The sequence below is a fragment of the Leucoraja erinacea genome, chromosome 1, assembly GCF_028641065.1.
Source record: "Leucoraja erinacea ecotype New England chromosome 1, Leri_hhj_1, whole genome shotgun sequence".
Lineage (NCBI taxonomy): Eukaryota > Metazoa > Chordata > Chondrichthyes > Rajiformes > Rajidae > Leucoraja > Leucoraja erinaceus.
In genome coordinates, this window is record NC_073377.1 from 99,570,714 (window position 1) to 99,591,402 (window position 20,689).

Here is a 20,689-nt window from a genome sequence, read left to right on the forward strand (position 1 = left end):
AACAATGGCTAAAGCATGAAAATGGGTTAATTGCACATTCATAACTTGACAAAGTACGGAAAATGAAAAGGGATTCCTATAATGTTTTATGGGGTTCCTTTCCAAAAGTTTGTTCGAAAGTTTGTTCAGATAGATAGATAGATACTTTATTAATCCCTTCGGGGAAATTTAGAAAAAAAAATTCTTGCCTTTTGCAGCACACCAATAAAAGTAAGACACCACATTAAAATAATTGACCATAAAACATAAAAACATCGCCCCACAATGGTTCCCACAGTGAGGGAAGGCACAGAGTCCAGTCCTCTTCCTCTTGTTCACCCATGGTCGGGCCTATTGAGGCCTCCGCAGTCGCCGCTGTTCCAGCCCCCTCGCCGGATGATGGGACTTCGGCGTCGGGAGAACACTCTTCAGCTGCTTGGAGCATCTGGAATGGCCGCTTGCTGCCAGAGACCGCGGCTCCCAAAGTCCACAGTCCGCGTTGGTAGGAGCTCCAACACGGGCGATCTCGGCGAGAGATCCCAGGCTCCGTGGTGTTCAAAGTCAGCGCCGTGGTGGCTGGAAGCTCCGCAATGACAGCTCCACAATGTTGGGAGTCGACGGTCGCATCGCCTGCTCCGCGATGGCGCCCCCGTGCTGCGCCGCCGCCGAAGCCTAAGTTCTGGCCGGCCCTGGCAGGAAACGCCGCTCCAGTCCTGGTGGTAGGCCGTGAGGAAGGGGCGAAGATATGGCCTTGAGAAAAGCCTTATCTCCGACCAGGTAGGGACTGAGAAAAATAGTTTCCCCCCCCCTCCCCCCCCCCCACATAAAAAAGATTAGACCTCCAAACGAACTTTTAACATATTTAAAAGAAAATTGTTAAGGGTGAAAAGACGGACAGCCATACTCGACTGTGCCCCCCAGACCTAAATAACAATGGATGCATTTTGTTGGAATGAAATCAACTGATTGTGCATGTATGAAGAGTAGTGACCACAATATGTTGTTGAAGATCCAAATGGAAAGAGAAAAATAAATAGTGAAGCAGGTTAGATTGGGGATAATTTTAGGAAGATCTTGTAAGAAATCTCAAGAGCATAAGTTCTAGGAATAGAAATAGGCTATTCGGCCCATCAAGTCTACTCCACCATTCAATCATTGCTGTTTTGTCTTTTCCTCTCAACCCCATTCTCCTGCCTTCTCCCCATAATCATTGACACTCGTACTAATCAAGAATCTGTCTATCTCCATCTTAAAAATATCCATTGACTTGGCCTCCACAGTCATCTGTGCCAATGAATTCCACAGAATCACTACCCTCTGACTAAAGAAATTCTTTCTCATCTCATTTTTAAAGATACGTCCTTTTATTCTGAGGCTATCGCATAATAATGAAAACATTAACAAATGTATGTGATGAAATAAAAGCTGATTAAGGCAATGAGGGAAGAAGGAAGCATTTAAAATGATATCTGAGGATGTAATGAAATCAATCAAAGGAGTATTGTTAAAAGTAATTCATCCTTATCACAGAGGATTCACAACCAAAACTAAATTAGATTATGTCGAAAATGGCAGAAATATTCAATAGGTTTTTCACCTCTGCATTTAATGGGTGAAATATTGGAATGGAAATTACCTGAAGGAGGTGAAAGATGGCTGAATGATATCATTGATTAAAAAAGTCTTTAGTTAGGCACCAGACACAAATATCATTATATCCCGTCTATTCCCGCCCAGATGCTGCCTGACCAGCTGAGTTCCTTAAACATTTATTGTTTTGCTAAATAGATCCTATTCTGATTGTATTGAGGGAGGAAATTGCCAACGCCCAAAAAAGGTATATTTCAGGCTTTTGCTTCATGTAGATGTCCTAAAGGGCCTAACGTGGTCGCTTGAGCCGTACGGCCTCGCGGGGCCGGTCCCACTTCGATCGCCGGAGCCGTATGGAGTTGTGCGGAGCTGGTCCCGACATCGTGCGGGGCTCTGAAAAACTGAAATTGTCCAAAAATTACGTGCGGTAACGGCCTGCCGGCCCGCAGCCGCAACTAGGCCGTGCGCACCGCCTCGACGGATGTGCGCAGCGGCTCGACGCCGTACGCAGCGTCTTGACGCCGTATGTAGCGTCTTGATGGCGTATGCCTTCGCTTGAACTTCACGTCAACTCGTACGGGATCACTTGACCTCCGCGCGGCCCCCGCTTCCGGTTTGCTCGAGCTCGCCGCATGCAGTCGCATGTTCGTGGGACAGGCCCTTAAGGGGGGTAGTGGAATCTAGTTCCCACTTAAATTACTAGATTAACATTTTTTAAAGTTCGGTTAGTTTAATATTTACATTGGAGAAATGGATTTTCTGAATAAGAATACATTCTGTGTAAGAAGGAACTGCAGATGCTGGTTTAAACCGAAGATAGACACAAAAAGCTGGAGTAACTCAGGGGGACAGGCAGCATCTCTGGAGAGAAGGAATGGGTGACGTTTCGGGTTGAGACCCTTCTTCAGACTGGTTAGGGATTAGGGAAACGAGAGATATAGACAGTGATGTAGAGAGATAAAGAACAATGAATGAAAGATATGCAAAAAAGTAATGATAATGGAAACAGGCCATTGTAAGCTGTTTGGAGGGTGAAAACAAGAAGCTGGTGCTACTTGGTTGGGGGAGGGATAGAGAGAGAGGGGGAATGCCGGGGCCACCTGAAATGAGAGAAATTAATATTCATACCACTGGGCTGTAAGCTGCTCAAACGAAACATGAGATGCAGTTAGCCTCACTCTGACGATGGAGGAGACCGAGGACAGAAAGGTTTGTGTAGGATTGGGAAGAGCATCGTTATCCAGCAACTGGGAGATCAGGTTGGTTCACGCAGGCTGAGCAAAGGTGTTCCGCGAAAGGATTTCCCAGTCTGCGTTTGGTCTTTGGTCTATAAGAGTTCACATCTTGAACAATGGATACAGTAGATGAGGTTGGAGGAGGTGCAAGTGAACCTCAGCCTAACCTGAAAGGACTGTCGTGGTGCCTGGACAGAGTCGAGGGAGAAGGTATGGCGACAGGTGTTGCATCTTCTGCAGTTACCGGGGAAGGTACCCGCCACATCTTGAACAACAGATTAATTCTTCTGGGAACAGGGGTTCCCCTCTCCGATCATAGCCCTAGCACGTGACTCCTCGGTATCCCGCAACTCCGCCCTTGCTCCCCCTCCCTCTAGTCGCAACAGAGACGGAGTCTCCCTAGTCCTTATCTTCCACGCCATCAGCTGTCGATCACAACACATAATCCTCCTAAATTTCCGCCACCTCTCACGCAATCCCATCACTAGCCACATTTTCCCATCCCCACCCCTTTCCGCCTTCCGCAGCGACTGTTCTCTACGCAACTCCCTGGTTAACTCATCCCTTTCCACCCAAACCACCCCCTCCCCAGGTATCTTCCCCAGCAACCGCAGAAGATGCCACATCTGTCACTCTACCTCCTCCCTCGACTCTGTCCAGGGACCCCGACAGTCCTTTCAGGTTAGGCAGAGGTTAACTTGCACCTCCTCCAACATCATCTACTGTATTCAGATTCAGATTCAATTTTAATTGTCATTGTCAGTGTACAGTACAGAGACAACGAAATGCAAATGTATACGTTGTTCAAGATGTGGACTCCTGTACAGGGCTCGAAATTAGCGGTTGCCCGGGTGCCACTGACCACTCAAAGCACCGCCGGGCAACCTAAACGGCGAGTCATTTTGCCTGGCTTGGCAACCAGATACTGGTTTGTACCGAAGACAGACACAAAAAACTGGAGTAACTCCGCATGTCAGGCAGCATCTCTGGAGAAAAGGAACGCAACGTTTTGTGTCGGCGGTGACGGCTGTATTGCGTGGGAAAGATACTAGATGCGGGGTGAGGAAGGGTCGGAGCGAATGACGGGCCCTGATAGCGGCCGCTGCTTGAAAGCCGTTAGCGCATTTGCAAGCAGAGGCCCTTATTAGGGCGGGCGGGAGGAGGTGATGGAGCCGCTGTCGCGGCCGCTGCTGCCGCTGTTCGGGGCCTGTCATTTGCTCCGATCCTTCTGAAGCAGCTGCACCAAAGATACTATAGCTATGGAATCTTTGAGCTGCACCGCTCGGCCCTGCACCTTGCTGTTGGTTGGTGGAGGAGGGAGGTGTCGGCGAGGAGTTGCCAACGGCCAAGGCAGCGGGGCGATGTTGTCCGAGGAGCGTTGACCCTCCTTCCTCCATACCTCGCCCCCTTCTCTCTCTCTCTTGTGCGCCACCTCCATCCCCCCCCTTATGCTGGGATCCCCTTCCTCTCCATCCTACATTGATCCCCATTCCCACCTCTATTCAGTCCTCACTGACATCCCCTGTGCTCCCCTCCCCATCTCCCCCCCCCAATCTATTCATCCTGCGTCACCCACCTTGCATTGATTCTCCTGCCACCGCCCCCACCCCCCCCCCCAATCCATCATACACTGGTTCCCCAATTCACCCCGTACTGGTTCCCCCCCCTTTCCCCCATCCATCCTGCATTTCTCCTCCATCCATCCTGTACTGATCCCCCATCCATCCTGTACTAATCCACGCATTCATCCCGTACTGACCCACCCTCCATTTACCCTGCACCTTCCCCTCATTCATCCTGTAGTGATCCCCCATTCATTCTGCACAGACCCTCCGATCCACACTGTACTGACCTCCCCCTCCCCATTCACCCTGCGCTGATCTCCCCCCCCCCCCCCATCCATCCTGTACTGATCTTCCCATTCAAGAAGAATGGAGGGAACAGTCTGAAGAAAGTTCTCGACCCGAAACGTTGCCTATTTCCTTCGCTCCATAGATGCTGCCTCATCCGTTGAGTTTCTCCAGCACTTTTGTCTACCCCCATCCATCCCGTACTGAACCCCCCCCCCCATTCGACACCACTGACATCCCCCGTGCTCTCCTCTCATAATTTTACCTACTCCAACCAACACGTACTAATTCACCTGCCTCAATCCATCCATTCTGCACCGACTGCCTTCTAACCACCCCCCCCCCCCCCCCGCCTTCTATCCCCCCCGCACTGATTCGCACCCCCCTCCCTGACCCTAATGTCCTGGGAATGCCTTCAGAGCAAACATTGACTATGTATGACATTAACGGAATGAAATCAAATGTGTTTTAATTCCCAATGTTATTATTTGTTTTAATACATAAAGATGGATTAATTAAATTGTGAACACATGAAACATTAAAACCACAGTGTTAGATTGTCACTGCTGCCGTTGACACGTTATTACAGAATTCATTTTAACAGCAAATCAATGCTCTTAATATGGAGTATCAGTACTGTAGTTATTTAATGAGCAACATTCACAACTATACGTACGCATATATGTTACCATGGTCCAGGAATTATTGACACAGGTTGATTATACGCTGAATAATCCAACCACATTTTTGTTTGGAAGTGGAAAGAACTAATAGAAATTGCATTAATTGCAATGTGTAAAAAGAGTTGAGATACTGTCTTATTTTGCTGCATGTCATTGTGGGATACATCATGTCCTGATTGGTGAATATGTTTTAGTTTGTGACTTTATTTGAAGCAGAAATAATATGTGAATGCTTCATTGAGTATAATTCCGACTGGTAACTACGCACTTCGTCCGAGCACATTATCGCACGCATCTTGCAAGCCATCTTAAATGACCACCTAAACTGTCATTTGGCAATCTAAAAAGCTGCCAAGGTTGCCCGGCTGGCAACAGGGAAAAAAAGTTAAGCGAGAGCCCTGCTATACATCGGCGAGTCCAAACACAGACTGAGCGTTCGTTTCGCGGAGCACCTTCACTCAGCCCACGTGAACCAACCTGATATTCCGGTTGCTGGACACTTTAAATCTCCTTTCCATTCCTACGTGGGGGCGCTGCGAGTCAGCTGCGCTGCCAGCAGCGTGTTCGTTATTTTGACTTTTTGGGGGTTTTTTTTGGTGTGTCTAAATGTTAGTTTTGGTGTGTTGTGTGGGGAGGGAAAAGAGCTTTTGGTCGCCTCCTCGATAGAGAGGTGACTTCTTCCATGTCGCCTCCCTCTCGGCCTAACAGCATGGATCGGAGCGGCCTTTCCCGGAGTCTGGCCGAGAGCTTCAGCAGCAGGCGCAGCGTGGACTTTTCCATCGCGGAGCGAGTGAACCCAGAGAGGAGTGCTCCGATCGCTGGCCTGGTGACTTTAGCATCATGAGGCTGTGGTCTGCAGAGCTTCTAGCCCGCGGGCCTGGCATGGACCTACCATCCGGAATCTGGGATCCCTTGCTGGGGATTGCCGTAGAAGAGCTCCGACCGCCATCCTGCGGCCTGTAACATCCTGAAACCGCGGTCTCCAGTAGGAAAGTTTTGATTCTGGCACTCCAAGCCGCGGAGTGTATAAATCGTTCTTATATTCGGGAACATGGTTAATTAACTATTGGCCTTATTTCCCTGTCCTAACGGCCTTTGTTTTAGCCGGTGATTACATCTATTCCATCCCTCCCTCGCAAAGATGTGGGATTTCAATTTGAGCGCACGTATTTGAATAGATACAAGCGGCATGTTCAGCTTCTCTCCTGGGCGCAAAATACACAAAGCCGATGAAATGACACAACTCTCACACCAATGATAGTCACAAAATGCTGGAGTAACTCAGCTGAAGAGGCAGCATCTCTGGAGACGCACTCTGAAGAAATGGTCTCGGCACGAAACGTCATCCATTCCTTCTCTCCAGAGATGCTGCCTGTTTTGTGCGTGGGAGCTTGGGTGCGTTCTGCAAACACTGAGACGGTAATAAATAAACCGTCGGTCCCCACGGCCGGGGTGAATCACCCTGGTGTGGGTGTCAAAGACTGGGGGGGATCACCCTGGCATGGAGGTTGGGGTCTGATGGCGGCGCATCGCGATCAGTGACTGTGGGACGCTCCCGTGGGCGGAGCCGGAGAGAGAGAGAGCGGGGGAGGGGGGAGAATGAAGGGGGAGACGGGTACGCGAGGTTCATTTTCCCACACAAGCCATAGGTGACTGGACAATCTGAACCCAAACACCAAGTTGAAAGCGCCAAAGGTGTGCATTCCTCGGGACAGCCCCCACTCTCCCATGGCCACCCTCTGCGGGCTGCGGGTCGGGTGGAGCGGAGGTTTGGGACAATGTTCATGCCTGCACAGTGATGTGATGGACACGGGGGTCTGGACCAATCGCTGGCAAGTCCCGTCCCCCGGCAACGTCAAGTCCGTTATTGGATTTTTCTGTTGAGCAGCAGTTGATCCTTTGGCGTGTAGGCGCCGTCGCCTTTCGGGTAGGTGGCGTTTCGACTGAGTGGCCATTTGGTAAGTTTGCTTTAAGGCGACGCAGCCTTTCGGTTAGTTGGTGTTTAGGCGTCCCATCCTTTCGGTTAGTTTGCATTTAGGCGTCCCATCCTTTCAGTTAGTAAGCGTTTTGTCTTCGGACTCTTTCAGTTCATTGGCGTTTCGGCCTCGTTTCTATTCGGTTCTTTGTCTTCTGCTTCTTTGCTTCGGCCTCTTGTCTGTAGGCGCCACGTCCGGGTACCATAACGTTCAGTCATTTTCCTCTTTGTTCACCCGTGGTCGGGGCCTTTGAGCCCTCCACATTTCCCGCTAGGGACGGCCAGATGTTCAGGACCTCTCGCTGGCATGATCAGACCTCCGACGTCGGAACGGAAGAACACTCTCAGCGGCTTGGAGTTTCAGAATTGGCCGCTTCTTACCGGACGGAGACCTTGGCTCCCAAAGTCCACAGGCTGAGCTGGGCGACCCCCGGCAGGGGCTCCCAGACTTCCGCGATGTTAGAGTCAGCGCCGCCCGCGGCTAGAAGCTCCACAAATCACAGCTCCAAATCAGCAGGCCCAACACTCCGGACCTCCATCACGGAAGGATGGGTGATGTTTCGGGTCGAGACCCTTCTTCAGACTGGTTAGGGATAAGGGAAATGAGAGATATTGATGGTGATGTTCAGAGATGAAGAACAATGAATGAAAGATATGCAAAAAGTAATGATGATAAAGGAAACAGGCCATTGTAAGCTGTTTATAAGGTGAAAATGAGAAGCTAGTGTGACTTGGGTGGGGGAGGGATAGAGAGAGAGGGAATGCAGGGCAACCTAACGTGAAACAAATCAATATGCATACCACTGGGTCATAAGCTGCCCAAGCGAAATATGAGATGCTGTTCCTCCAATTTGTGTTTAGCCTCAATCTGACAATGGAGGAGACCGAGGAGAGAAAGGTTTGTGTCAAAGTCAACTTTATTCGTCACATGCACCCGAAGGTGCAGTGAAATTAATTTGCCAGCAGCGATACACTTAAAAAGAACACACAATACACAATAGTCGGGGTCATGAACCTTCCGTAGTCGCCGTTACGGACGGCCTGATGTACAGGCCCTCTCGTCGTGAACTTTATTGCCTTCCCTCATAGTGGGGAAACATTGATTCTGCTGTGTGGGGATGTTTATGTTAAACTCTATTGTGTTTTTTTTTTATTCATATGGCTGTATGGTAATTCAAATCTCACTGTACCAATTGGTGCATGTGATGATAAATGTAACTTGAACTTGATACAAATATTCCTTCCCAGTAATGAATCTCTTTTACGTGAAGCAGGACCTCCTAATAATAGTCCTAAACTTGCCCTTTACCGGTCTAAATTTGTATCACAACTTGCTTCCTATATTAATTTCCTGCATTCGATCTATCCATAATGTTTGACAACTTTACGAATTTTATATGAACAGGTTGTCTATCGAGGCCAAAATCTGGAAGTCTTCCTTCTTTCCTCATAACTCTTTATGAAGAAACATCTGGCTTTTGTTTCTTCCCTCCTTAGCAAAATGGATGAAATCCAGAACTTATTGGAGCTGCGGATTTTACCTGGCATATATTCTGTGGTGACATCTATTGGCGTGACAGTGCACTGTTAGGATATAAATTGCAGTAATCCATCCAAAACAAAACCACATTTGAAACCCTAATGAAACATCGTGATTAAGACAATTTTCAATCAATAATCTATTTGCTCAGAATTTTATTTACAAATGATTCAGTTGACAGGTTCAATATTACATATTAACAGAATATTACTTGGAAAGAATATTAACAATAGCACCAAAACAGGGTTCTTTACATGCACTTAATTTATTCAATTGTAAGCATTGTGAACATGTGGCAACAACCCAACAAAGAGTTTTTGCTTTCCCCAGATTTTACCTGACCTGATAAGTGTTTCCAGCATTTTATTTTTGTTTTGGTGTTCTTACACTTGTTTTTTTTTAACATTTTAATCTTAAAGCCTGCAACTTCATAATGCATAATGTAAAGTGTGGTGGTGAATAAAACCGGATTTCATTGAAATATGCTATCAGTTAACCCTCAGAGGGAGAGATTAATAAATTAACCTGATGTTGGAGTTCCACACTATCAAACCAAAATATGTGCAAGTAAACAGCAGCAGAGAATATGAGTGCGTTTGTGGAGGGGATCTGGTTGGGCCTCCAGCAAGGAAGAAGTACTGGCCTTCAGACATTGATGTTTGATGGAGAGGTAGAGAGAGGGATTGTTCATTCATGGTGAAGATGAACTGGTTGGGACCATGAAATTGGAAACTTGAAATGGCCACTGGAAACTAACTTGTTTTTCTTTTTTTCTGACACGGGGGTTCTAGATCTGAAATGTTAACCATTTCTCTTTCCCCAAATGCTACCTGACTACCTGGGTATTTCGGCATTTTTGTTTTTTAAGTCCAAGTGATATTCTTTATTCTTTATTTGTAGTTTGGTCCAGTGGAATTCATAGAGCATTACTTGTGGTAAAGACTTCATTCCTTCACAGGTGTTGGGCACGTAGACTGTAATCGAAGATGAGGTGTTGGACACGCAGGAATACATGCGGAAAGGGAATGTTGTTCTGTTCCAGCCTGCCTAAATGCCTGTAATACTTGCATCACATTTATTTGAACTGAGGAGAATTTAAGCACATTTGGAACATTTCAACTACTTTTCAAACAATTTCACCAAAAGGAAGTATTTTATTGTTGGTAATGCCCTTCCAGTAGTCCTGTTATCATAGGATGGATCATCTGCTTGATTTTTTCAACTCCCAATATCTTTGACATGGGCATCTAAGTGAGGAATCAAATCACTTACACAGAGCAATATTCCAGCAGGACTCTTACAGCTAAAGTAAAACACCTCATTGTCCACCCCTGAGTTAACCACAGCAAAGGAGGTGGAAGGAAGCAAGTTGGTAGAGGTCCCCTTGCCAGGCATAACAACTTAGTAATTTTCAACAGAATCTGGAGCAATGCAGGTAGCTGGCGAGTATTAGATTGAAGGAAGATAAAGAAGTTGCACGATAATATTCATCCATGGGTTAATGTAGGTATCACTGCTGCCTCGTAGCATAGGGGTATAATCTTAAAATCAAATGCAGAGGATCATGGAGAGACAATTGGAAACGTATTCATCTAAAGAGCAAAGGGCCTGTCCCACGAGCATGCGACTGCATGCGGCAAGCGCGACCAAACCAGAAGCGGGGGCCGCGCGGAGGTCGAGTGATCCTCGTACAGGGCCTGTCCCACGAGCATAGATATGCCATTTATTGTCACTATACATGTACAGTGAAACTGAAAGCTGCTCGTACTCAGTGCATAAATAAAATTTAGCACAAAAAAACAAGAAACAAAAAAAAAAAAAAAAAAAAAAAAACAGAAGGGAGATGGGGGGGGGGGGGGACATATATACATATATCATATATACATATATACAGATGGAAGTCCGTGTTGGGCGGTGTAGTCAGTGCATGTGTGAATTTGAATTTATGGTAGATATAATTCTCGGAAAGCAACTATTCCTGAGTCTGTTTGTCCTGGATTTGATGCACCTATAGCGCCTTCCAGAGGGCAGCAGGTCGAACAGTCCAAACGCAGGATGGGAGCTGTCTTTGATGATCTTCTTTGCCCTGCTAAGGCAGCGGGAGGTGTAGATGTCCATCAGGGAGGGGAGAGGGCAGCCAATGATTACCCTCTGAAGCCTCTCCCTGTCTGCCATGGTGCAGCTGCCATACCATGCTGTAATGCAGTATGTCAGCAGGCTCTCGATGGACGAGCGGTAGAAGGTTAGCAGCAGGTTAGAGTCCAGGTTGTGCTTCCTGAGGACCCTCAGGAAGTGCAGCCGCTGCTGAGCCTTCTTGATGACCGCTGTCGTGTTGTCCGTCCAGGAGATGTCAGCAGCGATATGGACACCGAGAAACCGGAAGGTGTTGACCCTCTCCACACACTCGCCGTTGATGTGTAGGGGGGCTAAGTCGGTGCTGTGCCTCCTGAAGTCGACAATGAGCTCTTTTGTTTTCCTGGTGTTCAGAGCCAGATTGTTTTCTGAGCACCAGGTTGTCAACTTCAGGACTTCCTCTCTGTAGGCTGCCTCGTCTCCCTTCGAAATAAGTCCGACCACAGTAGTGTCGTCAGCAAATTTGACGATGCGGTTGTTGTTGTGGGCCGGACTACAGTCGTAGGTGTAGAGACAGTATAAGAGGGGGCTTAGCACACAGCCCTGTCAAACCGGTACTCAACCTGCGAGTGGAGGAGAGGTGGGGGGCCGAGTCTCACAGTCTGGGGCCGGTTGGTGAGGAAATCCTTTATCCAGGCACATGTGACAGTGGGGAGGCCGAGAGTGACCAGTTTACCTATGAGAATGTCCGGAATGATTGTATGTATTAAAGGCTGAACAAAAAATCCACAAAGAGCATCCGGACGTAGCTCTGCCCCTGCTCCAGATGGCTCAGCACAGAGTGGAGAGCTACGGTGATGGCGTCTTCTGTGGATCTGTTTTGGCGATATCGAATTGGTGGGGGTCGAGCTCTGGTGGTAGATAGTCCTTGATGTGCTGGAGGACCACACTCTCGAAGCACTTCGTGATTACTGAGTGAGGGCCACAGGACGGTAGTCATTAAGGCTGGTGATGGTTAGACTTCTTCGGCACATGATTGTGGCTGATTTTAGGCAGGACGGAATAACTGCCTGGGCCAGGGAGAGGTTGAAAATTCTGGTGAAGATGGCAGTGAGCTGGTGGGCGCACGCTTTGAGCACCTTACCAGGTACTCCATCTGGGCCGGTAGCCTTCTTGGGGTTCACTGCCAGGAGCACCCGTCTGACATCGTGCTCCGTTACAGTGAGTGGAGTAGTACAGGAGCTAGGTGAGGGTCGAAACAGGGCTGTAGCAGGTGAGTGCTGCTGTTGTGATGTTTCAAAGCGGGAGAAGAAGCAATTTAGCTTTTCTGCCAGCGGCGCACTCAGGTCTTCTGACTTTGTGGCACAGCCTCTGTAGTTGGTAATGTCTTGTATGCCCCGCCATACCTCCCGTGTATTATTGCTGGACAAGTGGAACTCTATGCTCCTCTTATGGTCCGCCTTGGCTTTTTTAATACCACTTTTCAGATCGGCTCGAGCAGCCCTGTACAGAGCTCTGTCACCTGACCTGAAGGCAGCATCGCGGGCTCTGAGGAGTGTGCGGACCTGGCTGGACATCCAGGGTTTCTGGTTTGGGAAAACCCGTATGTTTTTGTCTACAGTCACATTTCCGATGCAGAGCTTGATATAGTCCAGCACCGATTCTGTGAGAGTTTCCAGATCCTGGTGTTCGAATATGTCCCAGTTTGTCTGTGTAAAGCAGTCCTGTAGATTGGAGAGTGCATTTTCAGGCCAGGTTGTAACAGATCTTATGGTGGGCCTGGCACTGCGTCTGAGGGGGGTGTAGGCTGGAGAGAGCAGGAGGGAGAGATGATCTGACTGGCCGAGTTGGGGGAGGGGGATGGCTCTATACGCGTGCTTGATATTGATGTAGACATGATCCAGCGTGTTCACCCCTCTAGTAGAACACTTGACATGTTGGTAGAATTTCGGCAGTAGTCTTCAAGTTGGCCGCATGCGACTGCATGCGGCAAGCGCGACCAAACCGGAAGCAGGGGCCGCGCGGAGGTCGAGTGATGTGAAGTTCGAGTGAAGGCGTACTCCGTCAAGATGCTGCGTACGGCGTCGAGACGCTGCGCACACCCTGGAAATATGTCATCCTCGATAACAATCAGCACGGGAGCACCACAAGGCTGCGTGTTCAGCCCCCTGCTATACTCGCTCTATACTTATGACTGCGTAGCCGGACATAGTGTGAACTCCATCATCAAATTCGCTGACGACACCACTGTTCTGGGACATATCACTGATGGGGACGAGTCGGAGTACAGAAGTGAGATCGACCGATTGACCAAATGGCGCCAGCGCAACAACCTGGCTCTCAACACCAGCAAAACCAAGGAACTGATTGTGGACTTCGGAAGGGGTAGGATGGGGACCCACAGTCCCATTTATATCAACACGTCGATGGTGGAAAGAGTCAAGAGCTTCAAATTCCAGGATGTGCACATTTCCGAATATCTCTCCTGGTCCCAGAACACTGATGCAATTATAAAGAAAGCACATCAGCGCCTCTACTTCCTGAGAAGATTACGGAGAGTCAGTATGTCAAGGAGGGCTCTCTCGAACTTCTACAGGTGTACAGTAGAGAGCATGCTGACCTGTTGCATCGTGGCTTGGTATGGCAATCTGAGCATCCAGGAGCAGGAAAGGCTGCAAAAAGTTGTAACCACTGCCCAGTCCATCATCGGCTCTGACCTCCCTACCATCGAGGGGATCTATCGCAGTCGCTGCCTCAAAAAGGTTGCCAGCATCATCAAGGATCCACACCATCCTGGCCACACACTCATCTCTCCGCTTCCATCGGGTAGAAGGTACAGAAGCCTGAAATCTGCAACATCCAGGTTCAGGTACAGCTTCTTCCCCAAAGCCATCAGACTATTAAACACAACTTCAAACAAACTCTGAACTATAACAGCAGATTGCACTTTATTTGTTTATTGATGTGTGTATATATATATTCTATGGTATATGGACACACTGATCTGATCTGTATTTATGACTACAATGTTGTGCTGCAGAAATGCAAGAATTTCATTGTCCTATCTGGGAATCATGACTATAAACTATCTTGACGACTTGACAAGTATGGATGTTTCAATAATGCTAATTGCAGTAAGTTCTAGCTCAATTAATTTTAAATCTGCCACCCTATTGATATAAAGCTAAGGCAGTAGGATGGAATTAAGATACTGAACATACATGATTTCATGGAATAATGGAGGAAAGGAGCCAAAGGCTTTCCTCTTGTTTCTTATGTTCCCAGACTCACAGACTTCTTCACTGCTGGTACAGCAAGTGGCAGTAACAGGAGTGGGTGGAAAGAAGATATACGTCAAGTTCACACGTGGTAAACAGTAGATAGAAACAGATAAATAAATCCTGATCGGAGAGGTAAGGCAGCAATGGGTGGGACTCTAGAAGAGTATTCTGGCCATGATGTTAATGGTGGGGAAACCTCAATCATTCTTCACAATGGTTCAATTTCCATTGCAACATCACTAGTAAACAGGCTACCACCTTGTTTATCTGATGTATGGGTCAACTGCAAACACTTTTTCTTCTTTTTAAATTGCAGGAAAAATGCCGCAAACACCTACCTTTGCAGCCATGTTTAACAGCAGTGGTTACAGCCGGCATCTTTACGTAACCAGAGAAGGTAATTGTGGAGGCTTGTTTTACCAAGACAACAACCTTGTGTCAGGGTCTCTGGAGGCACTGATCCAACACCTTGTACCAACAGCGGACTACTATCCTGATGTATGTATCATTTAATTATGGCTGTGGATGCCTCGTAGCTGAATTGTATTGCATTAAAAAAATCACACTTAATGTAAATCATGGGAAAATCCATTGGGCTAATTGTTTGCCATGGCACAATGACACAGAAATTATTTGTCGTCTGGCACTTATCAGAGCAGAGGATATGCAGGAACTAATGTACCAAGTGCATTTTGATCTCTGCTGTAAGCAGGGAAAAAAATGTTCCTGGCATAATGGAGGGTGTAGTTGCTGATTTCAAAGCCAGGTCTTGGTAGATAATGTTTCCACATGTATAAACCTGAAGTACTGTAAAAACAGATAGACAAAGATAAAAGTTCTCATTTATGCCACATCATACCAGAACTCCTGCATTGAAATGCAACTTGCATGTACATCTTTATCTTGCCTACAAAGAAAGCAAAGGTAGACTAAAATGCTAGAGAAACTCAGCGGGTGGGGCAGCATCTATGGAACGAAGGAAATAGGCAACATTTCAGGTCGAGACCCTTCTTCAGAAAGCAAGGTTCATTGTACTGGGAAATTATAACTTTAGCTTCTGGCAAATATTAGACTTTTCTACCTGTTGCTTGATGTTTCCTGGCAGTTGATTAGATTTCATGTAAAAGCAAGAAACTATTTACTCGGTATGCCTTTTATGTGTTTGGGCTGCAGGGGAGCTTTGGTGGGAAAATTGTAATGGGATTGTATGGAAAATAACGCAATTAAAATATCTAAGGGAAATTGTGGAGAGGAATGAAAAATTTGCTGCCTTTGAGACAAATTAAGAATTTATTCATTGGCTTTCTCTTGTGATCCAGCACATTTACAAATATTCACCAGCACAGAATGAAAACAGAAAATCAGTATGTTTGTATTGTTAAATAAGGGCGTTATGTAGAAGCGTTTTAAAATCAAGTTTACACATGCAAGTTTCTGATATATTGCTACTTAATTTTTATTGTTAGCAATCTTCTTGGATTCCTTTAACTACAATTGTTAACAACTATGATTTCTGAAAGAAATTGTACGGTTTTGTATGATGAATGACAATATTGGATAGTTTTGAGGATGTACATAATGAAAGATGTGAAAAATATTTCCATTCTAGGGAAATATATCTTGAGGGCATTATCATTTCTGATATTTGTTGTTGGTTTCATTCACTGCATTCAGGTTTTATTTAATTTTGTGGTGAATGTTAAAATCTCAAGAGGGTGGAAGTTAAATTAAAGTTAAAAGAAACAAATGGCTTGAAAGTTAAGCTTCTAATTTTCATGATCTTTTGGTGTGTAATTCTGATTCGTACCAATTTTGTGAAAGATGATTTGGAGCAGTAAGCTCTGTGGATCATCGTCTATAACTGAGATCAGGCACAGGTATGAATATTAAAAAATAATTTCAATACGTTTGTCTCATTGTTTTCTTTTACAGAAGACATACATATTTACATTTCTTTTAAGCTCCCGTCTTTTCATTCGACCTTATGAACTTCTAGCAAAGGTTTGCCTTATGTGCATCGAACAACAGAGACTGAATGAGACCATTTTGGATAAGGTGAGACTGCCAAAGGAACGTTCTATTTGCCTGAACCAAATGTCAAAATAACTATGTTTTGAGACTTCCCTGGTTAATACAGTAGGAGCTTTAACTTGTGTGATACAAATTATATCCTTTTCTTCAGTAAATTTTTAATGGAAGAAGGATTGCTTGATGTCCGCACATTCACCTAGCTTCACTATTAGTCCACAAGCATATGTTTCTTTAGTTTAGGGGGTGGCATGGTGACGTAGCAGTGGCAGAGACCCGGGTTCGATGCTGAATACGGCTGATGTCTGTATGGAACTTGTATGTTCTCCCCGTAACCGCGAGGGTTTTCCCCGGGGTGCTCCAGTTCCTGCTGCATTCCAAAGACGTACAGGCTTTTCTCAAAGATGTACAGGCTTTTCTGAATCTGAATCTGAATCTAATTGGCTTTGGTAAAAATTGTCCCTAGTGTGTAGGGTAGTGCCAGTGTACGGGGAATGCTGGTTGGGGCGGACTCTATGGGTTGAAGGATCTGTTTCCGCGCTGTATCTCCAAACTAAACTAAGTAGATCTTGTACATTTCACTTTAAGTCTATTACTGCTGTAATATTGGATAATTAATGAAATTTTCTTAATTCAAGGCCAAGATAAGGAAATTTGCGCCTAAAATAGTCCAGCTTTTGTACAATTGGACTGAAACATTTCCCTATGACTTTCGAGATGAGAGGATGATGAGAAACCTGAAGGACATGACCCACAGGATAGCGGCAATGGATGAGGTCAGTTATTTGTAAACAACAACTCATTCATGCTTGAACACTGGAGAAAAGTTAAGTTGATGGAATAATGCATCTAGAAAAGAGTAAAATGAAGCACCAATCCAAGCAATAAAAACCTAAACAAACTGGGAATTGATTCCATCATTTTAACTCTTATCTGCATGTTTTTCTGGTGACAATGCAGTTTGTCCACACAAATAATCAATATCTTTTGCAAATTTAAAATATGATTTTGTTTTGATTTTTTATAAACATTAATGTATAACGTAAAACAAATCCTTATTTTATCATAAGGTTCTTTGAGTCATCATTTTGTATTAATGTGTTGATGTCATTTACGTGTTTCCTGCGATGCAGAATATTTTCGCTACGATTTTATATTTTACTTTTGTGTTCTAAATTATCTATTTTCAACTGTGTGATTGCATGTAGTTAATCGCTGATGTTTAGATAAGTAGGAGATGTGGGAGAAAGATTAGCAGTGTAATGAATGGAAAATGATGATGTGTTACTGAATTGAGGATAGAATTCAACTTCATATAATTTGCAATGGGAATTACTCCTAGAAACTGATGTTTATGCATTTTTGTCATTTATAACAGCCATGATTGCAGTCGGTTGAAATTCAGTCTAGATTTCGCTGGATTACAAAATAGAAAAACTCCCTTCTGCTTCATGTGAAGCAATTCAGCTAATCCCATGCCCCAGTCCCCTCCACACGGCGCTATAAATACTTTGCATTCAGATACGTATCCAGCTCGCTTTTAAATGTTCTAAAACCATAGGAGATGAATTAGGAATTCGGCCCATCAAATTCCTAATTCCTAGTCTGCTGTCATTCGATCAAGGTTGATCAATTTTTCACTCTCAATCCTATTCTCCTGCCTTCTCCCCGTAACCTTTAATGCCCAAGAACCTATAAATCTCCGCTTTTAAAAAATCCCAATGAATTTGCTTCCACTGCCATCTGTGTCGGTGAAATCCACAATTCACCACTCTTTGGCTAAAGAATTTCCTCTCCATCTCCATTCTTAAGGTACGTCCTTTTATTGTGAGGTTGTGCCCTCCAGTCCTAGACTCTCCCACTACTGGAAGCATTCTCCCCAAACTTACCTATTTACCAATGAGAACTCGCCTCATCCTTCTAAACTTTAGCGAGCCCAGGCCTAGAGCCTACAAACACTCCACATACATCCACCCAATCAGCCTTGGGATCATGCTCGTAGACCTCCTCTGGTGCCAGCACATCCTTCTTCCGATATGTACCCCAAAACTGCTGACAATATTCCAAATGACCAGGACCTTATAAAGCCTCAGCATTACATCCTTGCTTTTATATTCTTGTCCTCTCGAGCTAACATTACAATTGTCTTCCATTCTATTGATTCAACCAACAAATTAACCTTTTGGGAATTCTACGCCACTCCCTTTGCACCTCTGCTTTCCGAATCCTCTCCCCATTTATAAAATAGTCTACACCTCTATTCCTACTGCCAGAGGGCATGACCTTACACTTTACTACGCTGTATTCTATTTGTTACTTCTTTGTCTACTGTCCCAACCTGTCTAAGTCTTTTGCAGACTCCCTGCTTCCTCAACACTACCTGTCCTTCCACCTTTCTTCATAGTATTTACAAACTTGGCCACAAAGCCATAAATTCCATCATTCAGATCATTAACATATAATGTGGAGTAGTGGCACCCAACACCAACCTCTGCAGAACACCACTAGTCACCGCAGTCATCCATAAAAAGACCCCATTATTCCCACTTTTTGCCTTCTGTCATTCAGCCAATCTTTTATTCATGCTAGCAGCTGGTCTCTAATGGTCTTTGACGTTAATCAGCCTCATGCGTGGCACCTTATCGAAGGCTTTTGGAAAATCCAGCTAAACAACATCCACTGACTCTCCTTTGTCGATCCTGCTTATTACTTCCACAAAGAATTCCAACAGATTTGTCAAGCAAGATCTCTCCTTAACTAAACTATGCTGACTGCAACTTATTTCATAATGTGCTTCCAAGTACCCCAAAATCTCATCCTAGTAACTGACTCTAAAATCTTGCCAAACATTGAAGTCAGATTAACTGGCCCATAATTTCCCTTATTTTCCCTCGCTCCCTTCTTAAACAGTGGAGTAACATTTGTGATTTTCCAGGCCTCTGGAACAATTCCTGACTCTAGTGATTCTTGAAAAATCTTTCCCCAACAATCTCAGCAGCTACCTCTTTCAGAACGCTGGGGTGGTTTACATGACATCCTCCTTCAGACCTTTCAGCTTCCCAAGCACCTTCTCCTTAGTAGTCACAAAATGCTGGAGTAACTCAGCGGAACATTCTCCTAAGTAGTAGTGATTGCATTCGCTACTGCCCCTGACTTGCTTGAATTTCTGGCATGTTTATTTAATCTTATTAAATCTTTCCCCCATTACTTTGGCAGTGCATCCTTAGCACTTGCACTATAACACTTATCTTAAAGACGGCCAGGAAGTATCTTCCAGGTCTAAGTTAATTGCAGCTAGATATATGAATAAGCTCAGCTTTTCAGGATGAACCATACAACAAAAAAGTTTAAGGTGAGGAGTAAGAACGTTGGACGGGAACTGAGAAAATAAATATTTTCACAGAGCGAGTGGTTGCAATTTGGAGCGCAGTGTCATTGATTTGATATTTACATGACATTTAGGAGGTATCTGGATGATTTAGGAAATATCCAGGTATCTAGATATCTAGTATCTTCCATAGATTCTGGAAGTATCTATGAATCATAAAAAATTCTATGCCTTGAATCAACAAGGACCAAGTGCTGATAAAAAGGTTTAGTATAGATGTGTACTTGATATCAGCATGGACACACTGGGCCATGGGGCCTCTATCTATGACTCTTACAATGAATCCTAAATATTGTCCCAATAAATGATAATTGTATTAAATTATGGCATTTGTTGCTGGGTTAAGTTTCTTCTTGGTTTCCATGACTTTACAACTTTGATGGGGTAGGGCTTATGCTTGTACCTGGCCATTGGGCTTGACACAGGCGGACTTCCCCAGCATTGGGGTCATTATAATTTTGGTACATTTCTAATGAACATAGCCACTGGGTTAATTGCTTGGGATGGAGAGAAAAATATGATCCTGTATCAAAAAATAATATTTGAGATTTGCTTTGCTCAGAGCATTGGTTATTCTTAGATGTATTCCTGCAATATGACATTTTGCTATAATTTGTGCCTCATTAAGACGTGCCTGTTGACATTTTGACAGCCATCTATTGTTGTCATTTCAACTGGAAAATAATGAAAATTATCCCTGAGATAATGGAATGAATGGTTCCAAGAGCATTTTCCCTCATTCCCCCAGCGCTTAAGTTCACAACTGCTGCCCATAGTTCTCTGTCAGCTGACTTCCCTGGTGCTCCATGGACTGATCAAAAACAAACATGCAGAAAAGAGACCTCGAGCAGGAATGGCATTTGACACAAAGCCCCAATTGTCGAGTCCAAAATGAACAAAAGCAGCATTAGAACTTTTTTTTTTTTAGATTAATTTCTAACAACTGTTTTGTTTATGATAAATGGATATAAATCGTCTGGGCAGAATTTCTTGGAAATTTATTAATTTGGTAGAATATAAACTAAAAAATATTTATTTTTGTGCAAGGATCTATGAGGAGCACAGAT

At 45.0% G+C, this 20,689-nt stretch overlaps 1 protein-coding gene across 1 annotated transcript in view; it reads left to right on the forward strand.

Annotated features, from left to right (window-relative positions):
• rasgef1ba (RasGEF domain family, member 1Ba) overlaps positions 1-20,689 on the forward strand; it is an 84,495-nt gene that overhangs the window by 9,711 nt on the left and 54,095 nt on the right. The window contains exons 2-4 of the mRNA XM_055640145.1: positions 14,523-14,704; positions 16,139-16,261; positions 16,873-17,010. Of these exons, the coding sequence (XP_055496120.1) occupies positions 14,528-14,704; positions 16,139-16,261; positions 16,873-17,010 (438 nt within the window). The 5' untranslated portion in view covers positions 14,523-14,527. The remainder of the gene's footprint in view (positions 1-14,522; positions 14,705-16,138; positions 16,262-16,872; positions 17,011-20,689) is intronic.